This window comes from Octopus bimaculoides, chromosome 6 (assembly GCF_046866305.1).
Source record: "Octopus bimaculoides isolate indiv1 chromosome 6, ASM4686630v1, whole genome shotgun sequence".
Taxonomy (NCBI): Eukaryota; Metazoa; Mollusca; class Cephalopoda; order Octopoda; family Octopodidae; genus Octopus; species Octopus bimaculoides.
The window spans coordinates 98,343,246-98,363,653 of NC_142933.1; the positions used below are offsets into that span (position 1 = coordinate 98,343,246).

At 35.6% G+C, this 20,408-nt stretch overlaps 2 protein-coding genes and 1 long non-coding RNA gene across 5 annotated transcripts in view; 2 read left to right on the plus strand and 1 right to left on the minus strand.

Moving 5' to 3' along the window:
• Nucleotides 1-11,728, plus strand: part of LOC106875143 (26S proteasome regulatory subunit 6B) — a 12,660-nt gene extending 932 nt beyond the window's left edge. The window contains exons 2-9 of the mRNA XM_014923137.3: nt 2,555-2,656; nt 4,040-4,226; nt 5,523-5,669; nt 7,412-7,615; nt 8,564-8,731; nt 9,315-9,391; nt 10,360-10,584; nt 11,563-11,728. Of these exons, the coding sequence (XP_014778623.1) occupies nt 2,555-2,656; nt 4,040-4,226; nt 5,523-5,669; nt 7,412-7,615; nt 8,564-8,731; nt 9,315-9,391; nt 10,360-10,584; nt 11,563-11,676 (1,224 nt within the window). The 3' untranslated portion in view covers nt 11,677-11,728. The remainder of the gene's footprint in view (nt 1-2,554; nt 2,657-4,039; nt 4,227-5,522; nt 5,670-7,411; nt 7,616-8,563; nt 8,732-9,314; nt 9,392-10,359; nt 10,585-11,562) is intronic.
• A 3,930-nt stretch (nt 11,729-15,658) lies between these two features.
• On the minus strand, nt 15,659-18,106 carry LOC128248107 (uncharacterized). Its single transcript, XR_008264375.2, has 2 exons — nt 17,687-18,106; nt 15,659-16,235 (listed from the first exon to the last, which is right to left on the minus strand). It is a non-coding gene; the product is annotated as an uncharacterized LOC128248107 (long non-coding RNA).
• Nucleotides 18,107-18,244: 138 nt separating this feature from the next.
• LOC106875145 (zinc finger CCCH domain-containing protein 14) overlaps nt 18,245-20,408 on the plus strand; it is a 31,674-nt gene continuing 29,510 nt past the window's right edge. The window contains exons 1-2 of one of the 3 annotated variants that reach the window (XM_089354348.1): nt 18,245-18,373; nt 20,349-20,391. Coding sequence is in view for 2 of the 3 variants with exons in the window: in XM_089354346.1 (XP_089210472.1) it covers nt 18,756-18,803; nt 20,349-20,391 (91 nt within the window). In the remaining variant the exon portion in view is untranslated. Of the gene's footprint in view, nt 18,374-18,519; nt 18,804-19,014; nt 19,168-20,348; nt 20,392-20,408 lie in introns of those variants that run through there. The other 2 variants (XM_089354346.1, XM_089354347.1) reach the window with 2 other exon arrangements.

Here is a 20,408-nt window from a genome sequence, read left to right on the forward strand (position 1 = left end):
GTGTGGGATTTTTCGTGGCTTCTCCGCAACCACAGGTAACACAAAATATTTCTCTTTTGACAGGGATGGAAAAATATCCTGTTTGGAAAATTAGAGGGAAAATTTCTTTCGCTTACTTTGTTCATCACGAGTTAAAATATATCTGATCGAAAAAGTAAAGATTTAATGAATGTATTTTTAGCTTAATTTTTTAAGAACACTAAAGCATTTACAAAAAGAAAAAAACAAAGTGCTTTTTCACACTGAGAGGACCGGTTTCGATTTGTTGTTACATTATACTGTTTGAAATTGACGTTTATGCGTTCAAATCTTTGCTGTGCCGATTTTGCCCTTATTACGCTAAATAACAGAAATCCTCATGAAAAAGAAGCTTTATGTTTGGTAAAAGAAATTGTTTTTATTATTGATAACTGATTGGCCCTTTTCTTGTTTACTCCCACATCAGCCCTGATGGAGTTGACTTATGATTAAAGATGCTTTAGGTTTTGACAATCCTGGTTTTTATTCAGACTCGGTGGGTTTAGGATGACATCATCCATATGCGTTCTTTCTTGATTTTTTTTTCTTTTTAAACACAATGCTATATGAATTGAGGAACATTTGGCTGCTGTTTGTAGCGGATCAAGTAGCCGCATGAAGGTTCCCTCTTTTACTCATCCATCTTTTATCTTTTACTTGTTTCAGTCATTAGACTGCGGTCATTCTGTGGCGCCGCCTTGAATTTTTAGTAGAATGAATCGACCCCAGCACTTTTTATGCCTGGCATTTATTCTATCGGTCTTTTGTGCCGAATCGCTAAGTCACGGAGATGCTAAAACACCAACATCGGCCGTCAAGTGGCGATGGGGGGGGGGGGCAAAGACACGACGGGCTTCTTTTAGTTTCCATCTACCAAATCCACCCACAAGGCTTTGGTCAAACCGAGGCTATAGTAGGGCGCCATGCAGTGGGACTGAACCTTGAAACGTGTGATTGGTAAGTGAGCTTCTTACCACACAACCACGCCTGCGCCTATTCATGTTTATTTTTTTGAAGAGCATTCTTGTTCAAAAATGTTAGTAAAACTGAAATGGTTCAAGATAAAATTTTACAGTGGACATTATCAAAATGAAATCAATTTTATTTCTAAAATATTAAATATGATAACTTGTTATCATCCCATTAAAGTTTATTTATTTGCCATGTTAATTAACATTTTATTAATCATCACTTCGTTAATGTTATTAGCTGAGCACCATCACAAGGCAATTTTACGCATTCTTCTACCAGCATTTATTGGTGTTTTATCTCCTGTTTCATCCTATATTTGACATTTGATTAACTTTAACTGAAGTAATTATGAATGTTTTAATTAAAGTTTTTAGAGGGGCCTTTTGGAGAGGATTAAATGTCTCCCTTCCAACTTTTTTCTCCTTAATGTAAGGATCTCAGACTTTGCATATTTATTAAAAAATTTTTATTCCAAATCAAGAACTCCACAAAAATCAATTTGTCAGAGGAGGAGGATAATTGCACATTATCTTCTTTGGTCTCTCCTGCTATAAAATACAGATAACATAATTTAAACAGGAAGTAACTTCAAGTGGAAAAGCAGATGCATTTTTATTTTTTTATTTTTGTGAGAACAAGATAGATTCTGAAACCCAAAAGAGCAGAAACCATTGTAGTGCAACGGAAAAGACACAGCAAGGGTAAAGCTTAACTGTAGATTACTGATTGAATAATATTAGTCATTGAACACTATCATACTTTTTCTTAGACATTACCTAGAATTTGAGGTTATATATTGGTGACTCAATCCTAGAAGATATATTTAAGCTTTATAAAAGCAATCAACTATTCAGGATTAGAGTATCTTCTGTCTCTGATATACAAAATGTCAATTTTGAGATGAAGGTTACGTACAATAAAAAGTCTTCTGATATGGTTATAGAACTGAAATTTATAAAGATGGTGATGATTTAGTCATTAAGCTCATTTGTGGTTGTGTGGTTGTTTTCTTGAAATAACCAAAACACATAGCACTTGCTTTATTGAAAATTATCAGTTTGTTGTAATAGGGTAGTGATTGGACATGATTTTTAAAAAACAGCTTGTCTATGAAGTGTGTGAAATATACTGATTTAGTAACAGCTGTAAATGGACCATTCATGTTATTGGAGGAGTTTCTTTCTATGAGGAAGCTTTCTTGGCCAAGTATATAATCAGTAACTGCATAAGGCTTCAATTGCGTAGGGAATCTGGAAACAGAGAAATAGAGTTCTACTTATTAGATGTTATTGCAGGCCTTCCAATAGAAGCTGTTAGATAGAGACTGATAAGAAAATGAAGACATTGCATATCTGTGTGTATCTTGTAATAGCAGTGAAATTATCACACTTATGCCATCATGGAAAACGGACATTAAACAATGATGATGGCGATGATGATGATGTTTAAAGATGTGAGAAATATTGAAGTGCATAAAGAATTTGTAAATGAGTTTTTCTTTTCTTATATTGATTATCATCCATATGAATTAATCACTGTATACTTTTTCTCATTTTAATTGCAGGAAGATTCTGTAGTGAGTGAATCTCGCCCCGGAACTGCCCAAACCATTCCTCATTACGATCCCTTAGCTTTGGATAATGAAGACCTCTATGTTAAGTATAAAGTAAGTATATGTTAATTATTTATAACCCATACAGCTTATCTCAATAGTAGCATTGGTTGCAACTGTGCTCTATATAAACTAGAAGCATAATGTGTATGCATGCTATGGACACAATCGGATCTCTCACCCAGTGTCCCTGTCAAGTCTACAACTGTTGCTTTTTCAAACTTATCTATACAGAAGGCTAGAAATAACTGAAAAGACACAAATGAGGAGTTCTAGAAGGGTTTGGTATGTTCAAGTGCCACAAAGAATGAGGAATCTGTTTTATGCCTTTGCCTGAGGGAAAGAAGTGCTATTACTTTACCATTTTTTAACTGTTACTTTAATTTGCTGGCTTGCAGTCAGAGACAATACCACTTTCACTTTCTTCCTCCTCAGATGAAGAACGAAGGTTGGAAATGTTAGATTATTCACTCTTCACAATAGTTCAGTTTCTCAAACTCTATAGTTTAATTGTTTGACACAAGCCATCACCAGTGTCTTAAGATGCTGAATTTTTCCACACTTACCACCTGTTTGAATTCATATAGATCCATAGGTGAGAGGATTATTGAGAATGCAAAATGATAAGCACTGCTTTAGGATTGCATTTGAGAAGTTGCTGTTGACGTGACTTCAGGACTATCATCATTTAATGTCCTTGTTCCAGCCTGGTATGGGTTGGACAGTTTGGCAAGATCTGACAGGCAAGGACTGCATCATGCTCCATTGTCTACTTTGGCATGGTTTTTACAGCTGGATGCCTTTCCTTTCACCAACTCCTTGACAGAGTATACTGGGTGCTTTTTTCATGCCACTGTACGAGTGAGGTTGCCATACAATAAAAATAGTGATGGTGAAGTGTCAAGATGAGGCCTATCATAAATTTGTCTCTTCTGATGCTTGTGAGTAGCTAGAAATTTATTTTAGGAAAATGGACTTAAAGACTTGCAAGATTATGAACCCTGTGGGGGCAGCCTTATGCTATGAGATGAAGAGTAAAAGTATGAGAGAAGGGGCCAGAACAAAGCAGGTCTCTTGCAGTAAGGGAGCTACATAACTATTCACATTTTAGAGAAAAGGATGAGAGTGATTGGATGGAGCTGGAAAGCAATAAAAATGGTGATGGTGAGGTGTCAAGATGAGGCCTAACACAAATTTGTCTCTTCTGAGGCTTGTGGGCAGCTAGAAATTTGTTTTAGGAAAATGGACTTTTGTTCCATTGGCTTCTATTTTTGCCAGCTTTCTTCTTTAATTGTAACACTATCGACAATGCATTTCCTATTATGAGTCTATCAAGATAAATTAGGAGGTCCTGTTTTCTTTCATAATTTTTAATAAGGTTGGGGGGTTGTTGTTATTTTTTTTTTTTTATTAAATCTCTGTTTTTGTATTTTTCAGCGACTCCAGAGACAATTGGAATTTCTTGAAGTACAAGAAGAATACATTAAAGATGAACAAAAAAATCTTAAGAAAGAGTATTTGCATGCCCAAGAAGAAGTTAAACGTATTCAAAGTGTCCCCTTAGTGATTGGTCAGTTTTTAGAAGCTGTAGACCAAAATAATGGTATTGTTGGATCCACTACAGGTAATATCTTTGACTACTAAAGAAAAAAATTCATTGTTTATCATCTTTCATCATCATTTAGCATCTGTTTTCCAATCTGGCATGGGTTAGACGGTTTGACTGAAACTGGTCAGCTGGATAGCTGCACCAGGTTCCAATCTGATTTGGCATGGTTTCTACGACTGGATCTCCTTTCTAACGCCAACCATTCTGAATGGTTGAATGGCTGTTTTTTATGTGGCACCAGCATCAGCCACAACTACAATTTCATTTGGCTTGAGTCTTCTCAAGCACAGTATATCGCCATGGTCTTGATCATTTATCATTGCCTCTGTGGGCTCCAGCATTTGAAGGGTGCTTTTTACGTCCCACCAGCACAAGTGCCTGTTACATAGCACCAACATCAGCCAAGACTACAGCTTCACTTGGCTTGATGGGTCTTCTCAAGCATGGCATATCGCCAAAGGTCTCGGTCACTTGTCCGTCTATGTAGTTCCAGGTTTAGTCCCACTGCACACCATGTTTGGTGTCTTCTGTTATATAGCCTCAAGTTAATCGTTACCTTGTGATAGAAGCTGTGTCGTGCCCATTGTATTTATACATTTGTTATGTATATCAGTAAAGTATATGAGAACACTGAATATCAGGTATTTTGTAAATGAAGTGCCTTGTGATAGTCATTGCGCCTCCATGTCATAGATATACTCTGGTTAATTAACTTTTGCTGTCAGAAATGTAGTTAATAAGTGCCAGGTCCACTGGAAACCTGAAACCAGTTGTATTATTATTTACAAATTGTATTATAAACGAAATAAGTGGTTGTATCCAACAGCTCAGTTTGTGAAGCCAACATGTATTAAAACAAACTTGAAATTCAAAGTTATTCCATTCTGTTTTCATTTATATCTAAAATATTGTATATTAACATTTGTTTTTGGATTTGGTTTGCAAGATTTTTTATGTGATTTCGTGTGTTGAAGCATATTCTGTTGTGTCTGGGGAGAGTCATTTTCTGATTGTGCCTTAAAATTTAACACACTCACCGTTAAAATTTCCACTTATTTCTTATTTTTTATATTTAAAAAAAGAATAAAAAATAAGTGGAAATTTTAACGGTGAGTGTGTTAAATTTTAAGGCACAATAAGAAAATGACTCTCCCCAGACACAACAGTGTATATTAACTGTTATATCCTTAAAATTTTGGATATTTATATCACCCACTTCGGTATACAGTATACTTAGTAAAACCAATAGAACACTTGCAAGTCTATCTCATGTGTGGTTTTATAACATTGTTTGTTTCTTTTCTTTTTCAGGATCTAATTATTATGTTCGCATCCTGTCTACCATAGATCGTGAGTTACTAAAACCTAGTGCGAGTGTTGCTCTGCACAAACACAGTAATGCTCTTGTTGATGTTCTTCCTCCGGAGGCAGACAGCAGTATAACCATGCTTCAACCAGGTAACTCCTTTATGACTTTCACACAACCCATTTTTTAAGTTTGCTGAAAGAACAGCAGCAACTTGGTTTAAGTCGATACAGAATAGTTTACCAAACTTGATTTCAGGTCAAGAAACGTTTACTCTCAACATCTTTATAACGACTGTTATCCTTAAGATCATCATCATCGTTGTTTAATGTCTGCTTACCATGCTGACATGGGTTGGACGGTTTGGCTGAGGGCTGGTGAGCCAGAAGGCTGCACAAGGCTCCAATCCGATCTGGCAATGTTTCTACAGATGGATGCCCTTCCTAAAGCCGACCACTCCGAGAGTGTTGTGGGTGCTTTTTACGTGCCACCAGCACAGGGGCCAGTCAGGCGGTACTGGCATCGGTCATGCTTGAATGGTGCTTTTTACGTGCCACCAGCATGTAAAAAGGATATAGTTATATTTTGCTTTTGTTTTGACAAGTTTTAGTCATTAGACTGTAGCCAAGCTGGGGCACCGTTTTCCAGTGTTTCGGTCAATTATTTATGCGGATCCCAGTGCTTAGTCTCGTTAACTATTTTGTTGATCTCTTTTTGAGACTGAGTGTTTAGTGTCAAGGAGAGTTACCTCCCTTGTATGGCGTAACTACCATATATTTACACACTTACATGCACATACTGAGAGAGACATACAGACACGATCGATTTTGTGTAAATACCAGTAGCTATTTACATCAGTGTACACACACATGCAAATACATATCTTCGACATTTTCCATCTTTCAAATTTCACTTACAAGACATTAATCAGTTTCAGGCTATTGTAGAAGACATTTGTCCAAGGTGCCACACAGGGGGATTGAACTTGGGATCACATGGTTGTGAAACAATATTTTTCTAGCCTTATAACCATGCATGCACTCAAATACATTTTGAGATAATAACTCTATATCACTTTAGTGTTTAGAGATAGTTGCAGCTAGCCTAGTGAATAGATTACCATTCATATACTTGTAAAGTTGATGGTTCCTGTCTTATCACTGGTACCTCGCTGTGTCCATAGCTAAGACACTTTTATGCTTTTGTTCTTTGTTTCAGTCTCTGGACTGGGGCCATGCTAAGGCACCACCCTGAAGGGTTTAAGTGAACAAATCAACGCCTGCACTTGTTTTTTTATGGTCCGGTTGTTCTGTTGGTGTCTTTGCTGAAATAAGTTATGGAGGCAAAAAAAAGCAGTACTGATTGTCAAGTGCTGGTAGGGGAGGGTAACACACACACACATTCACATACATATGCATGAGTGTGTGTAGGTTAAAATCCAAGGTGTGTCCTCTTGAATTATTTGATTCTCTATATGAAGATATCTTATGTTTTCTATTTCATATACAATTTTATAACTCCTATTAGCAAATGAAACACATATAATGGTGAATAAATAATACCAAAACTTTTTCCAATCTCCTGATACTGTCTCACAGACTTTCACTGTTGGTCCCTTATTGTGTTGACAGGGTTGCAGCAAAATTGTGTTCAGCTGTCCATTTCTAGGTGATGTTATTTGTTCTTGATGAAAATTTACTATGAGCAAATCTGATACTTTATTAAATATTTTTTATGTTTATTGATAAATATTCTTTCTCAGAATTAGTAAATTTCATCATTTGTGATATAATTGCAATATAATGTTTTCCTCATTTATGTGTGTGTTGGTCAAAGCTCCAGTTTTCTGGTGTAAATGTATAACTAATCTAATTTCTATAAATACTATTTACAGATGAGAAACCGGATGTGACCTACTCTGACATTGGTGGCATGGACATACAAAAACAAGAAGTACGTGAAGCTGTGGAACTGCCTCTCACACACTTTGAACTATATAAACAAATTGGTATCGATCCCCCTCGTGGTGTGCTTATGTTTGGTCCCCCAGGATGTGGAAAGACTATGTTGGCCAAAGCTGTTGCTCATCATACAACTGGTTAAGTATATTTTGATTTTTATTTCTCTCTCTTTCTCTCATTTGTCTTTTAGCACTTTCATAAATGACAGCATGTTGGCAGAAAAGGTAAAATTGCAGTATTTAGTTTAGTCTCTTTGATCTGATCCTGCTGGGTGTCACATGATGTCATCAATCATCATCATCATCATCATTTAACGTCCGTTTTCCATGCTAGCATGGGTTGGACGATTTGACTGGGGACTGGCAAACCCAATGGCTACAGTAGACTCCAATCTGATCTGGCAGTGTTTCTACAGCTGGATGCCCTTCCTAACGCCAATCACTCCGAGAGTGTAGTGGGTGCTTTTTACGTGCCACCGGCACAAGGGCCAGTTCGGCAGTACTGGCAACGGCCATGCTCAAATGTTTTTTATGTGCCATCTGCACAGGAGTCAGTCTAATGTAATCAATAAAATTAATAGTAATAGTATACTGGAATTAGTTTAATTAATTTATTCACTTTCCCTATTAAAATGATCAAAATAAATCAATATTGTTTAATAAGTGTGGAAATGGTTGTGTCATAAGAATTTTTTTTTTTTTCAACCACCTGATTTGGGGTTCAATCCCACTCTGCATGACACCTTGGAAAAGTGTGCTGATGCCCCAGATTGACCATTACTTTGCGAGTGAATTTGGTTGGCAGAAACTGCAGGAAGCCCATTGTGTATGCATGCACGCATGTCTATCAGTTTGAATATTTACATGCTGCATGAGAAAGTCCTGTAGTACAAGTAATAATGGTAGATTTATAGTGTTATGTAATGGTAGCTTTAGGTTACTAAGCAGTGAAAGCTTTATATTGCATGACATTAGCTTTCTGTACTGGTAGCTCTGTCTTATGTAGTATTGACTTTGTATTATTGTGTAATAACAGTTTTATATCATTTTGTAACAATAACTTTATATCGTTATTTATAATTTCAGCTGCATTTATTCGTGTTGTTGGCTCAGAATTCGTTCAGAAATACTTAGGAGAAGGCCCCCGTATGGTGCGGGATGTATTCAGATTAGCAAAGGAAAATGCACCAGCAATTATTTTCATTGATGAAATCGATGCTATTGCAACTAAGCGTTTCGATGCTCAAACTGGAGGTAGTTTTTCAATTTATTTTACTATTAATGACTGAACACACACACACACACACAATCATAAATAAAAGAATAATTTCTTGTCCTAATGTATCAATATATTTAAAATTTGAGTGAAAGAAAAGGCTTATAAAAAATACAACAGTGAAGATCAAGACAAACTATCATCCTCTTCTGCATCCATGTCTCATCATCATTTAACATCCACTTTCCATGTTAAAAATATCCGACACAGGTTGAAAGAAAAAGGAAAAAAATAATAAAAAGAAGAAAATGTGTTGTTCCTTTTACATTGCAGTTAATTAATTCCAAAGTATATTATTACCATCAAATCATTGCAAAATGCAATTGTGTGTGTGTAATTTGAAATAAAAGTATTTCAAAGGATTACTAAATATTAGTTTATGGCAAAAATTGTAATAATTTCTTTATTATCAATAAATATAGCAATTAAAAAATATGACCACCTAAATATAACAAGTAAATAATTCCAAATTATATATTTCAAAATACAATCTTTTTTATAATTTCTTAACTACAATAATATAGACTTATCGTTTCTGTAACTGTATGTTTTTATTTACAGCCGACAGAGAAGTGCAAAGAATTCTTTTAGAACTTCTTAACCAAATGGATGGTTTTGATCAAACTGTTAATGTTAAGGTGACTAAAAGATTCCTTTTGTTTGTTATCTCTTTCATTCTTGATAAAACTGATGAGAAGTCATCATTAGATTGTTTGTGATAATGTTTTATTTTAGATACAGATTGTTGTTAAATTTGTAGTTACACTCAGTGAAAACAGATTTGTGACACATGAAGAATTCTCTCTGGAACAGTAGCCATTTTAAATTCAGATATCTATGTGTGTGTTTAAAAACGTCAAATGTACATGGAGAGACTGTTAGACATATTTAATAACAAAGTATGTATTCTATACGAATGAACATATATTCATCATCCTCATCCATCCATGATCCATGCAGGCAAAGGTATATTATATACACACATTCATAGACAATAGACACATAGTAAAACAACATTTTACTTTCAGTTATAACTGTTCTAGAAATTATATCTAATTTGTATATTACTTTCATCTGTACTCTGTTCCTTAAGCTAGCTGCTTCCTCTCCCCAAACTCTTTTCCTATCTATGTGACTTTATTCCAACATATGCAAAAATGTGACAATATGTCCCATACTTCAGCTGGCAGTCATCTTGATTTTATTTCTAACATCTAAAAGATGATGGACACCTTGCTAAACAACCACCTTCTTAAGACTGTTTTCTGGGCTATCATCATTAGACCTTCTGAAGACCCAGCTTTACCAAAAGCCTACTTCCTTATATCTCATACCAATGGTTTCTTGAAAACATTGTTCTTGCTTCTAACAAGTCTTCAGCTGTTTCTTTTATAAGAATCTCCTGGCTAAATCACTTGCCTGTGTCCACCTCTGGATCTTTATTTTAATCCCATTTGGGAGGTTAGAATGTTCTAGATAAAGCAGTCTTCATTTTTTAGCTACTGCTTCCATTAAGATATGTTGAAATAATTGTTTGAAGAAAATTCTTTCACAAACCGTATTTAATTGTAGACTTAATAAAATGTTTTCTGTTTTTTTTAATTAGGTTATTATGGCAACTAACCGAGCAGACACTTTAGATCCTGCTTTATTACGTCCTGGACGTTTAGACAGGAAAATAGAATTCCCACTACCTGACAGGCGCCAGAAGCGTCTTATCTTTTCAACTATTACTGGCAAAATGAATCTTAGTGAAGAAGTTGATTTGGAAGATTATGTAGCTCGACCAGACAAGATTAGCGGTGCTGACATCAATGCTATCTGCCAAGAGGTTAGAGGAAAACTTATTATTTTTATAAAAATTATCTTTTATTACTTTATAAACTGTAATTAATAAATCCTCTCATAATACACTATGTAACTTATAATTAGCATATTAGCTATTATATGTTGTCTAACATTAATTGTGTTAACATATTTCATGTAGGGAGCATTAAAAGTCTAATTAGAAACAACTATGCTCTAAGAAAAGGACATATTATCAAGTAACATGTTAGACAACTCCTGACGTATTTTGGTCTAGTTAGACCTCCTCAGTCAAGCATAGGCTTTACCTATCTGCCAAAGTAGTGACGAGGGAATCAACAAGTAGATGCACAATATTGTCCAAGAGTGGGTGTGAAAAATCAGCACACTGTAAAAGTACTCTTCAGAGGTTAACCACTCAGAAGTACACAACTATTAGTAATTAGATAATCAATATTCATTTCATTAAACCGGTTAGAACTAATTTAACTGTTGTTTTTCATACAAAAGGCATCTCCGAGTCCTTTAGTGATGGCAGGGGTTTACATCTGTAAACTAGTATTTCTGTGAGAGTAACTTGAAATTTCTGTTAAAATTTATAATTGTTGCAAACACCACTGAATGTTTCCATGTAGTGTATTCACAATTTAGTCTGAAAGAATCCATTCCTTTTTGAGTTATACCTATGAGAAGACTGAAGTTTAGCAGAACTAACTAATGAAACACTTGTCCATAATACAGTGCTCCAGCTGCTTACAGCTGTGTTTTTCTTTGGTACTTATGTATAACTAATTAGGCTAGGCTGTTTATATTTTTCTTATGGCCAGAATGCAGTGATGGTAAGGACCAGTATTTAAATGAATTAGACCAAATATTAGGGTTTTCATAAACTGTTGGTTCATTTGTCAGTCTACCCTGTGTGCTAAGAGTCTCTTTCCCTATTAAACTTACAAATGTTTTATCTTTCTATTCCATTTATAATTGAAATGATTATATTTTTTAGGCTGGAATGCAAGCTGTCCGTGAAAATCGCTATGTCGTGCTTGCCAAGGACTTTGAAAAAGGCTATAAAAATAATGTCAAGAAAGATGAGACTGAACATGAATTTTACAAATAAATACCTCTTTTATAATGGATAATTTTCTTTTTAATAAATGTTTACCATCTTTTTTCTATTTTTGTGTTATTTTGTCACAAACGAATTTTTTTTTTTTTTGTTTGGCCCTTTTGAAGTTATTTCTACCTTAGAGATTTTCTGATTAACAAAATTATTTCTTCAAAATTTATTAAGCTTACATTGTACAAAGAATTTGAAAACATGGCTATGTGGTTAAGAATTGCTTCCTAATCTCATGGTTTTGAATTCAGTTCCATTGTGTGGTGCCTTGGGCATGTGTCTTCTACTATAACTCCATGCTTGACCAAAGCCTTGTAAGTGGATTTGGTAGACAAAAACTAAAAGACCCTTTGTGTGTGTGTGTGAGACCTTGTCTTGGCATTGTGTTGTAGCTGTAAGCTTCAATGTCATACAAGTTGTGTCATTTACTTGTGTTCTGTGCAAACATGTTTGGCTAAGGGGAATGTAACAGGTGAGGGTTAGCAACAGGAAGGGTATCCAGTCATGAAAACCTCTCTCAAACGAATTCTTTCCACTCCATCAATGATGATGGTGATTGTCATGAATGTGGATTTTGTTCAATCAATTTTCTCTACATTGGATATAAACATGAATATTGGCTAAATAGGAACCAAGAAAGAAGGTGTACTTAGAGCTTATTTCTGATAAACTCATTTTCCTATTTTCTGTTTATATCCTGTTTGCTAAATGTCTCTGTTTACAGTTATATAGAAATACATGTTTTTATTATATCACTGTGTAAGTTATACAGCTCCAGTTGAGTTGATCATCAGCATACCCGCAATGCTCATACTGTCTTATTTCTAAGATTATCTGGGGTAAAGACCCCCTTCAGTCATGAATAGCTATGGAATTGCACCTTGAAAGTTACCCTCCAAGGTACAAGTCTCGGCAAGGTTGTTTATAGAGGACCAGCAGTCACCCATGCCTACCAACCTCCCCTCTCCATGCCACCAATGTTATCCAAGGGCTGAAACAGCTTGGCACCGGTGACATCACAACTCATTTCTACAGCTGAGTGAACTGGAGCAACATGAAATAAAGTCTCTTGCTCTAGAACAACAAACAGCCTGGTCCAGAAATCAAACTCAATACCTCATGATTGTGAGCCCAATGCTCTAACTACTGAACTATGCACCTCCATGACGATTTGTCTAGAACTACATTATCCACTGTGACTATCTTTGATGAAACTAGGAGGACATTATTTGAGGAAGAGCAGTCTCCTATTTCAAGTAGATTGAACGACCATTTAGAGATTTCTCTCAGTACCCTAGATGGCAAGTCAGACTGGAAATGCTGTCATGCTTTGCAGACTAAATCATCATTATAACATCTGCTTTTCTATGCTTGCATGGGTTAAAATTCATTGAGGTAGATTTTCTCTGATTGGGTTTGGAGTTATTGATGCTGCAAAGAAGAGAGCCATAAATTCCATTACTGAAGCTGCAGAAGCCACTAGGTGGCTATGGATAAAGAGGTTAGTCCAGGCGATGACAAGTGATTGCAACTTTTGGCAATTTGTTGTACCTGAGAAGACTCATCAAGCCAAGTGAAAGAAATTGTAGTTGTGACCGATGCCAATGACATGGTACAGCATAGTCTAGTGTTAGAGTGAAAGGTAGATTGTATGATGCTTGTGTGTGAATAGCCATGCTACATGGCAATGAAGCATAGGCTGGCAGAAGACATGCAATACTATGCTGTGCTAGATGTGCGATGTCAGTGAGCATGTATAACAGGGAGTAAGCGTCTTGAGAGAAAAATGGGGCATAAGAGGCATCATATGTGGTGTGCAAGAGAGATGACTGTTGGTGATGCATATGGATGAGGACTGCTGCATAAAGAAGTGCTGATCTCCATATTTAGAGATTATGCTTACCATCTCATCCCATGTCTTCCTGGGTCTACCTCTTCCACGTGTTCCCTCCACAGTTAGAGATCAGCCCTTCTTTATGCAGCTGTCCTCATCCATACGCATCACAGGACCGTACCAACAGTCATTCCTCATGCACACCACATCTGATGCCTCTTATGCCCAACTTTTTCTTTCAAGACGCTTAATCTCTGTCGTACATGCACACTGACATTGCCCGTCCAACGCAGCGTAGTATCGCATGTCTTCTGCCAGCCTATGCTTCATTGCCATGTAGCATGGCTGTTCGCACACAGGCATCATACAATCTGCCTTTCACCCTAAGAGAGAGGCCCTTTGTAACCGACAAAGGTAGAATCTCTCTGAACTTCGCCCTGCCTATTATTCTAGCAGCTACGCTCTCTGACGATAAAAGAAAATAGCCTCCACTGCTGACGATAAAAAAAAATAGCCTTGACAACTCAATTATAATTTCTTTTTCAAGCACAGTCTTGGAAAATAACATTATCTCTATAACATAGAACAGAAATCTTTTAGTTATCTATTCATTCATTATCGTTTTACGTCCACTTTTTTGCTTGCTAGGATGGACGTTTAGCAATTCCAATTCTTTTAGCTTCGAGTCAAGCCGAACTAGATTCAAGGGAGGTAACTTGAAATATACAGACGTATCTCTTTGTTATGTCCCTTTGTATCGTGTTTCTTATGCTATCTCTCTTTCTCTCTCTCTCTCTCTCTATATATATATATATAGCGTGTAAAAACTGCCTGTTGAAGGCAGTTTTCTTTTGTGTTTACATGTACACTATTTTATATTGAGAATATTTCCTATATATATACATATATATGTGTGTGTGTGCCTTGATGTGTTACCGACTGAAACAGACATATAAAATATGCTGTCAAATTTTTTTTAAATGTTTTATTTTTTTCTGCCAGAAAGTAATGCAAATAAAAATTGCACTACTTTATAACTTACCCTTATACTTGCAAATATTCCCGAGGTTACCCAAATTAGGATCTCTAGGCACTGTGCTTCAAGGGTAAACTTGAGAAAGCAGGAGACTTGCAGACTTAAACTGTAAATACACTGGTGGAAGACAACAGGATCCACTGCTGTATCTTCCCCAAGAAAATTAATAAATCTTCAGACTTTGTTATGGAGGCCAATGATTGATATTTGTAGGCAATGCACACACTTATACACACATAGCTGGAAGAAGGGGTTATGCCTGTGTGTTTTGCAAGCCCTCCAAGACCAGGACAGTGAGGTTGATTCAGTTGATATTCTTTTTGAATAACCATAGTTGACAACTGCAGAAAAAGCAAAGCAAAGGGAGAATTCCTGAGGAATGATATAAGAGAAAGGATTGATGAAGTGGCTGGCAAAAGCAGCAAAAATGAGTATGTGGTTAGCTTAGCTGCAGACAGCAACAAACTGAAATTTGGTGCTCAAAACATGCCTATTTATAGGCCTTGTTGGTAGAATATTCTGGAGGCTTCTAGGAAGATGCATCATGTGATATCTGGCTGCTGATTGGTCCATTACTCAACCAATCATGTGAAAAAGATGTTACTAAACTCATTTTAAATTGGCAATTCATAGATTCAGTTTTAAATCTTGCTACAATCTCAGAAAGAAAAAATAGTATGAGAGAGAAAGACTCTGGTAGGCATGGCCGTGTGGTAAGAAGCTTGCTTCTCAAACACATGGTTCTGGGTTCAGTCCCACTGTGTGGCACCTTGAGCAAGAGTCTTCTACAGCAGCCTTGGTCCGACCAAAGCCATGTGAGTGTAATTGATAAACGGAAACTGAAAGAAGCCCATCATACACATCTATCTATCTATTTATCTATCTATCAGTGTGTGCCTTTATGTCTGTGTTTGTTCCCCACTGCCACTTGACAACTGGTGTTGGTGTGTTTACATCCCCATAGCTTAGCAGTTCAACAAAGAGACTGATAGAATAAGTACTAAGCTTTAAAAAAATAGGCTCGGGGTCGATTTGTTTGGCTGTAGTCAAATGACTGAAACAGGTAAAAAATATAAGATAGATGCAGGAATCAAATCATTGAACACTACCTATATAAAGTATTCATATTTAATTCAATTTCTCATAAAACATGAATAATATCCTTTTCTACTCTAGGCACAAGGCCTGAAATTTTGGGGGAGGGAACCAGTTGATTAGATCGACCCCAGGATGCAACTGGTACTTCATTTATCAACCCCCAAAAGATGAAAGGCAAAGTCGACCTCAGCAGAATTTGAACTCAAAATGTGCCGGCCAAAAGGTAAAGATCCGTTCCTGCAGCAAGTTGACCAACTGAGTCACAACCATTGGTCAGTTACCAGACAAACGATCTATATATACCTAATGGCCATTGAAGAAAGGTTCCAAAGACAAAATTGTTTATGACATTCCAATATGTTGTTTACAACTGAGGTTCTAACAAGTTAAGCTTCAGCTGGGTCTCTTGCATTTTTGCTGGTCTGCACAACTGTCGATAAAAACTTCTTAATGTTAGTTGTTGGGTGATATCATCAATCCCTGATGAAATCCTGTTTGGGTCTTTAAGCGTGCTTCCACATTCAATCACAGTGATTCAGGTTCAATTCCTAAACAGCTACATGTGTGTCTGGGACTCTGCTGGTATCTTTGCTATAATACCAATCAAAATAATATTATGTTAATAGGTCAGTCACTCTTTAGTACTGAGTTAAAACTGTCTTAAGTAAACAAAATTCAGAGTAACTTGTGAATGTCTGCTTTGGCATATAGTAAGCACAAAAAGTTCACAACATAGAATAAATTAGTTTACTGTGAGGAAGAGGAGAACCTGGTATTTTAGGCAGGACCCTTCACTGGTATTTGCGGTTAGGGTTAGAGTTAGGTTTATACCATTTGAGGTATAATTATTGGTTCTCATTTCAAATGTATGTTTTGCTTTCTTAGCCACATCAATTCTGACATAGCTTTCAATGGAGAAATAATAATATTTATATAATGCCAGACTCTTCGGCAGCACAGTCCAACTTGCGCTCTAATACACAAGAGACATATGGGCTACTACGAAGAAGACAGAATATCAATTGGCTGCAATGCAAAGAGCCATGGAAAGATTCATGCTACAAATATCGTTAAGAGAGCATATTTGAGATGAGATAATTTGAGAATGGAGTAGAGTAATTGATGTGATCACAGAGTACCAAAAGCATAAGTTCTATTGAGTTGAACATGTTGCAAGGTTCACAAACTATAGCTGGATCCATGCAGTTGCTGAGTGGTATCCAAGAGATGGGAAAGGTTACTTGGAAGGCCTATATGATGGGAAGATTATTTGGTTAAACAGTTTGGGTCCAGATGGAAAAGAATGACGCAAACAAGACAGAATTGGAAGTGCATTGTGATCAGCAGTGTATAACAACATCTGATGGTGTGGTTAGTATTGTGATGCTGTAATAATGCTACAACGCTCCGTGTTTATGTTAATATCAATATATTAATATACATCCAACCCATGCTAGTATGGAAAGTGGACATTAAAAGAAAATGGTGATGATGATGATGACTGCATGGCACCTTGGCACCTTACTCTAAAGCCTCAGGCCAACCAAAGCCTCGTCAGTGGATTTGGTAGATAGAAGCAGAAAGAAACCCATCGTACATATATGTATGTATGTATGTATGTATTTGTATGTCTGCATTTGTCCTCCCACCATCACTTAACAATTGATGGTGTGTTTATGTCCCTGTGACTTAGCTGTTCGGCAAAAGAGAACAATAAAGTAAGTACCAGGCTTACAAAGAGTAAGTCCTGGGGTTGATTTGTTTGACTAAAGGCAGTGCTCCAGTATGACCACAGTCAAATGACTGAAACCAGTAAAAGAATAAAACAATATCAATGGATAAAAGTAGTTATAAAGTTTGGATTTCTTTTTGGGTTTAAGAGAAGACATAGATGATAGTTGTGCAGAAGTATGGATTGCATGGTATATGAAAACTGCAGTGTAGCTTTTTTCAAAGGTTCATAACTGATGTAATAAATTCTTTTCAATCATGATATAGAAAAATTTGGTGTAATCATGAGATCAAAATAATATGAGACCTACAAGAATATTCCAAGATCTGGCAGGTATAATTGAAGGCTCCTCAAATTTAAATGTTGAAATTCATTGTCAGTATTCAAATCATTGTTTATGTTTTATGCAAAATAGGTCCTATGAATCTATGCCAAAATTTCCTTCTCGGCACTTTTTTTCTCTAAACGCGATAAATATCAAATTATATTTTCTTTCTTTACCGTTTCTTCCCAAAGCGCAATGACTCTAGCTTGTTAAATAAGAGCACAGAGCTTGGCTTTTGCAGGGAAACTGCAATCAGTTTAATAAACACCCAGTCATAAACGCTTTGAAATTTGAGAGGTAAATACAATAAATAAATAAACAAACAGAAACTATGGAAATATTTTCGAGGAGAACGCTGGAAATGGGACCATTTGTTAGTTCTTTTGTATTTCTTTTTCCTCGCACCAACCTTGTCTATTTAAAGGTTTTTAGCATCTGACTTTCTTTGATTATTCTTTTATGGAATTTGTTGCCAAGAATAAATTATTAGCAACAACAGCTGTGCTTTCGTTATAGTTTAGCCGTAGACCAATCCTGATCAAGAAGGCGTTTCAACTATAATCATTTAGTCTTTTACTTTCCCGATATATATTATCCCATGGCTTCTTAGGAACCCCAGCATTGGCCGTCATATATTTTCTTTTCTTTCCAAAGAAGAACAAGTGTCAAAATGTAATTTTTTCACTTTTTACGTCAAGACAGTAGGGTGAGACGTCAGGGAGATTTAACTGTTATTTAGAGCATGTCAAGCAACAATGTCAAAACCTTCTTCGTTGTTGTTGACAACAACAGTTATACTTGGAGACGAAGATGTGGTTGACATAACTAGGTTATATTTCGTAAATAATAATAGATATCTAAAATATAGTAGGAAAATAAACTGAAGTAATTAGTACATGTTTAGGCATTAAGCTTTGAAATTTTCAGTTCAGTCGCAAAATAGATAAAACTTTCATTGACCTTATTTGGTGGTTACATATTAGAAATATACTAAACTTTAAAAATATCTGTTCTTATATTTTCTGAAAATTTAAGATCTAGTTGAACTACATTAATGTGGAAAATAAAACGTACAAAATTCTTAAAAGATAAAAAGAAAAACGTAAGTTAGTGTTAACATATTTACTGCAAGACGCATTAAAAAGCTAAAAAAAGATATTATTTATTTCCATTTTTTAAAAATGTTCTTGCACTATGCACATTGCTTTCTTTACGCGGTTCAGTGTCTTAAATATTTAATTTCTGAGCAATAAACTTAATACACTTGTATATTCGGGTGAAGACCTATGTGTATCAGTGGTCGAATCTTGTAATTCACATGAGGTTCATTAGCCACAAAAACTACTCTATTAGTAAGAAACCTGTACACCTTACCTTGATAATATATCGGTTTATATTTCCTTTCTAAAAAGTTATCAAACCTATCCTAAATGGAAATAGGAAACGAGATAAGTCAAAAAATAAGGGTATGAGTAAAATATTTTTTAACTAATTCTGTAAAATGTGACATTTTAACCCGATTTTTTTTAAAGCGTGGACACCGTAGTATTATTACTGATCGACGTAGATTCTACAGACTTAGGGTGATGATGATGATGAATGTAAAGAATCAATATATATATATATGTGTGTGTGTGTATATATTATTTATAAAGTTAACCAAATTTATCAAATCTGGAATATTTTAATTATAAAATCGCTCAAAGGAATATATTTACACATATCCGCCCGATAAATAGATAACTTGTAATGTTTGTATGTGTGTGTATACATACATACATACATATCTATCTATCTATCTCTCTCTCTCTCTCTCTCTCTCTCTCTCTCTCTCTCTCTCTCTCTCTCTCTCTCTCTCTCTCTCTCTCTCTCTCTCTCTCTCTATATATATATATATATATATATATATATATATATATATATATACATACATATAAGGTACATAATACATACGCTCACAGATTGGAGTAATGTATAATAGGACATGGTTTCACGTAAGAACTGAACTTGGGATTTTAAAAAGAATTAGGCTGGGACATAATTAATTATATAAATTGAACTGTAGCAGTTTTCCCTCTCTCTGCCCTTCCAGTAATGTGTAAATAATAATTTTAAAAAAAAGTCAATTGTGTTTATATGTCGAATGTGTATACTGTCCGATAGTATAACATGGTCGATCCGTCCTTGGTTTCAGCGACCTAAGAGTTAAAAACTGAATCAAAATGATCTCGTATTGGATTTGGTTTCTACATTAACAAGTCTAGCAATGATCAGCGATTATTGTTAGTTAACAACTAAAACTGTCTGGTTTAAACATGTAAATACTACTAAGGTAGAGTAATAGGCTAGGATCTAGGTGGATCTTTAGAAGATGGTTTCTGCACATTACTGCAAAAGATCAACTGATAGAAGTACACTGATCAGAGCAGTATTTAGAGGGATTCCATAGAGTTTGAGTTTGTTCTGTGTCCAGACGACTTCGTATAATTCTATCATGGATTTAAGAAGATAGCTCATCAATATTTGCATGTTTATGTATTTAAAATATTTTGGCTTGTTACTTCCAACATTATGATTTAAATTATAATAAACTTACTCTTTTAAATATGATTTATTAATGAAATGATGTGGTTTATTTATTTTGTAGTCTGCCATCAAGACGAAGCTTGTGGAACTCGGTGCCTATGAAGGTAAGCAATCATACATT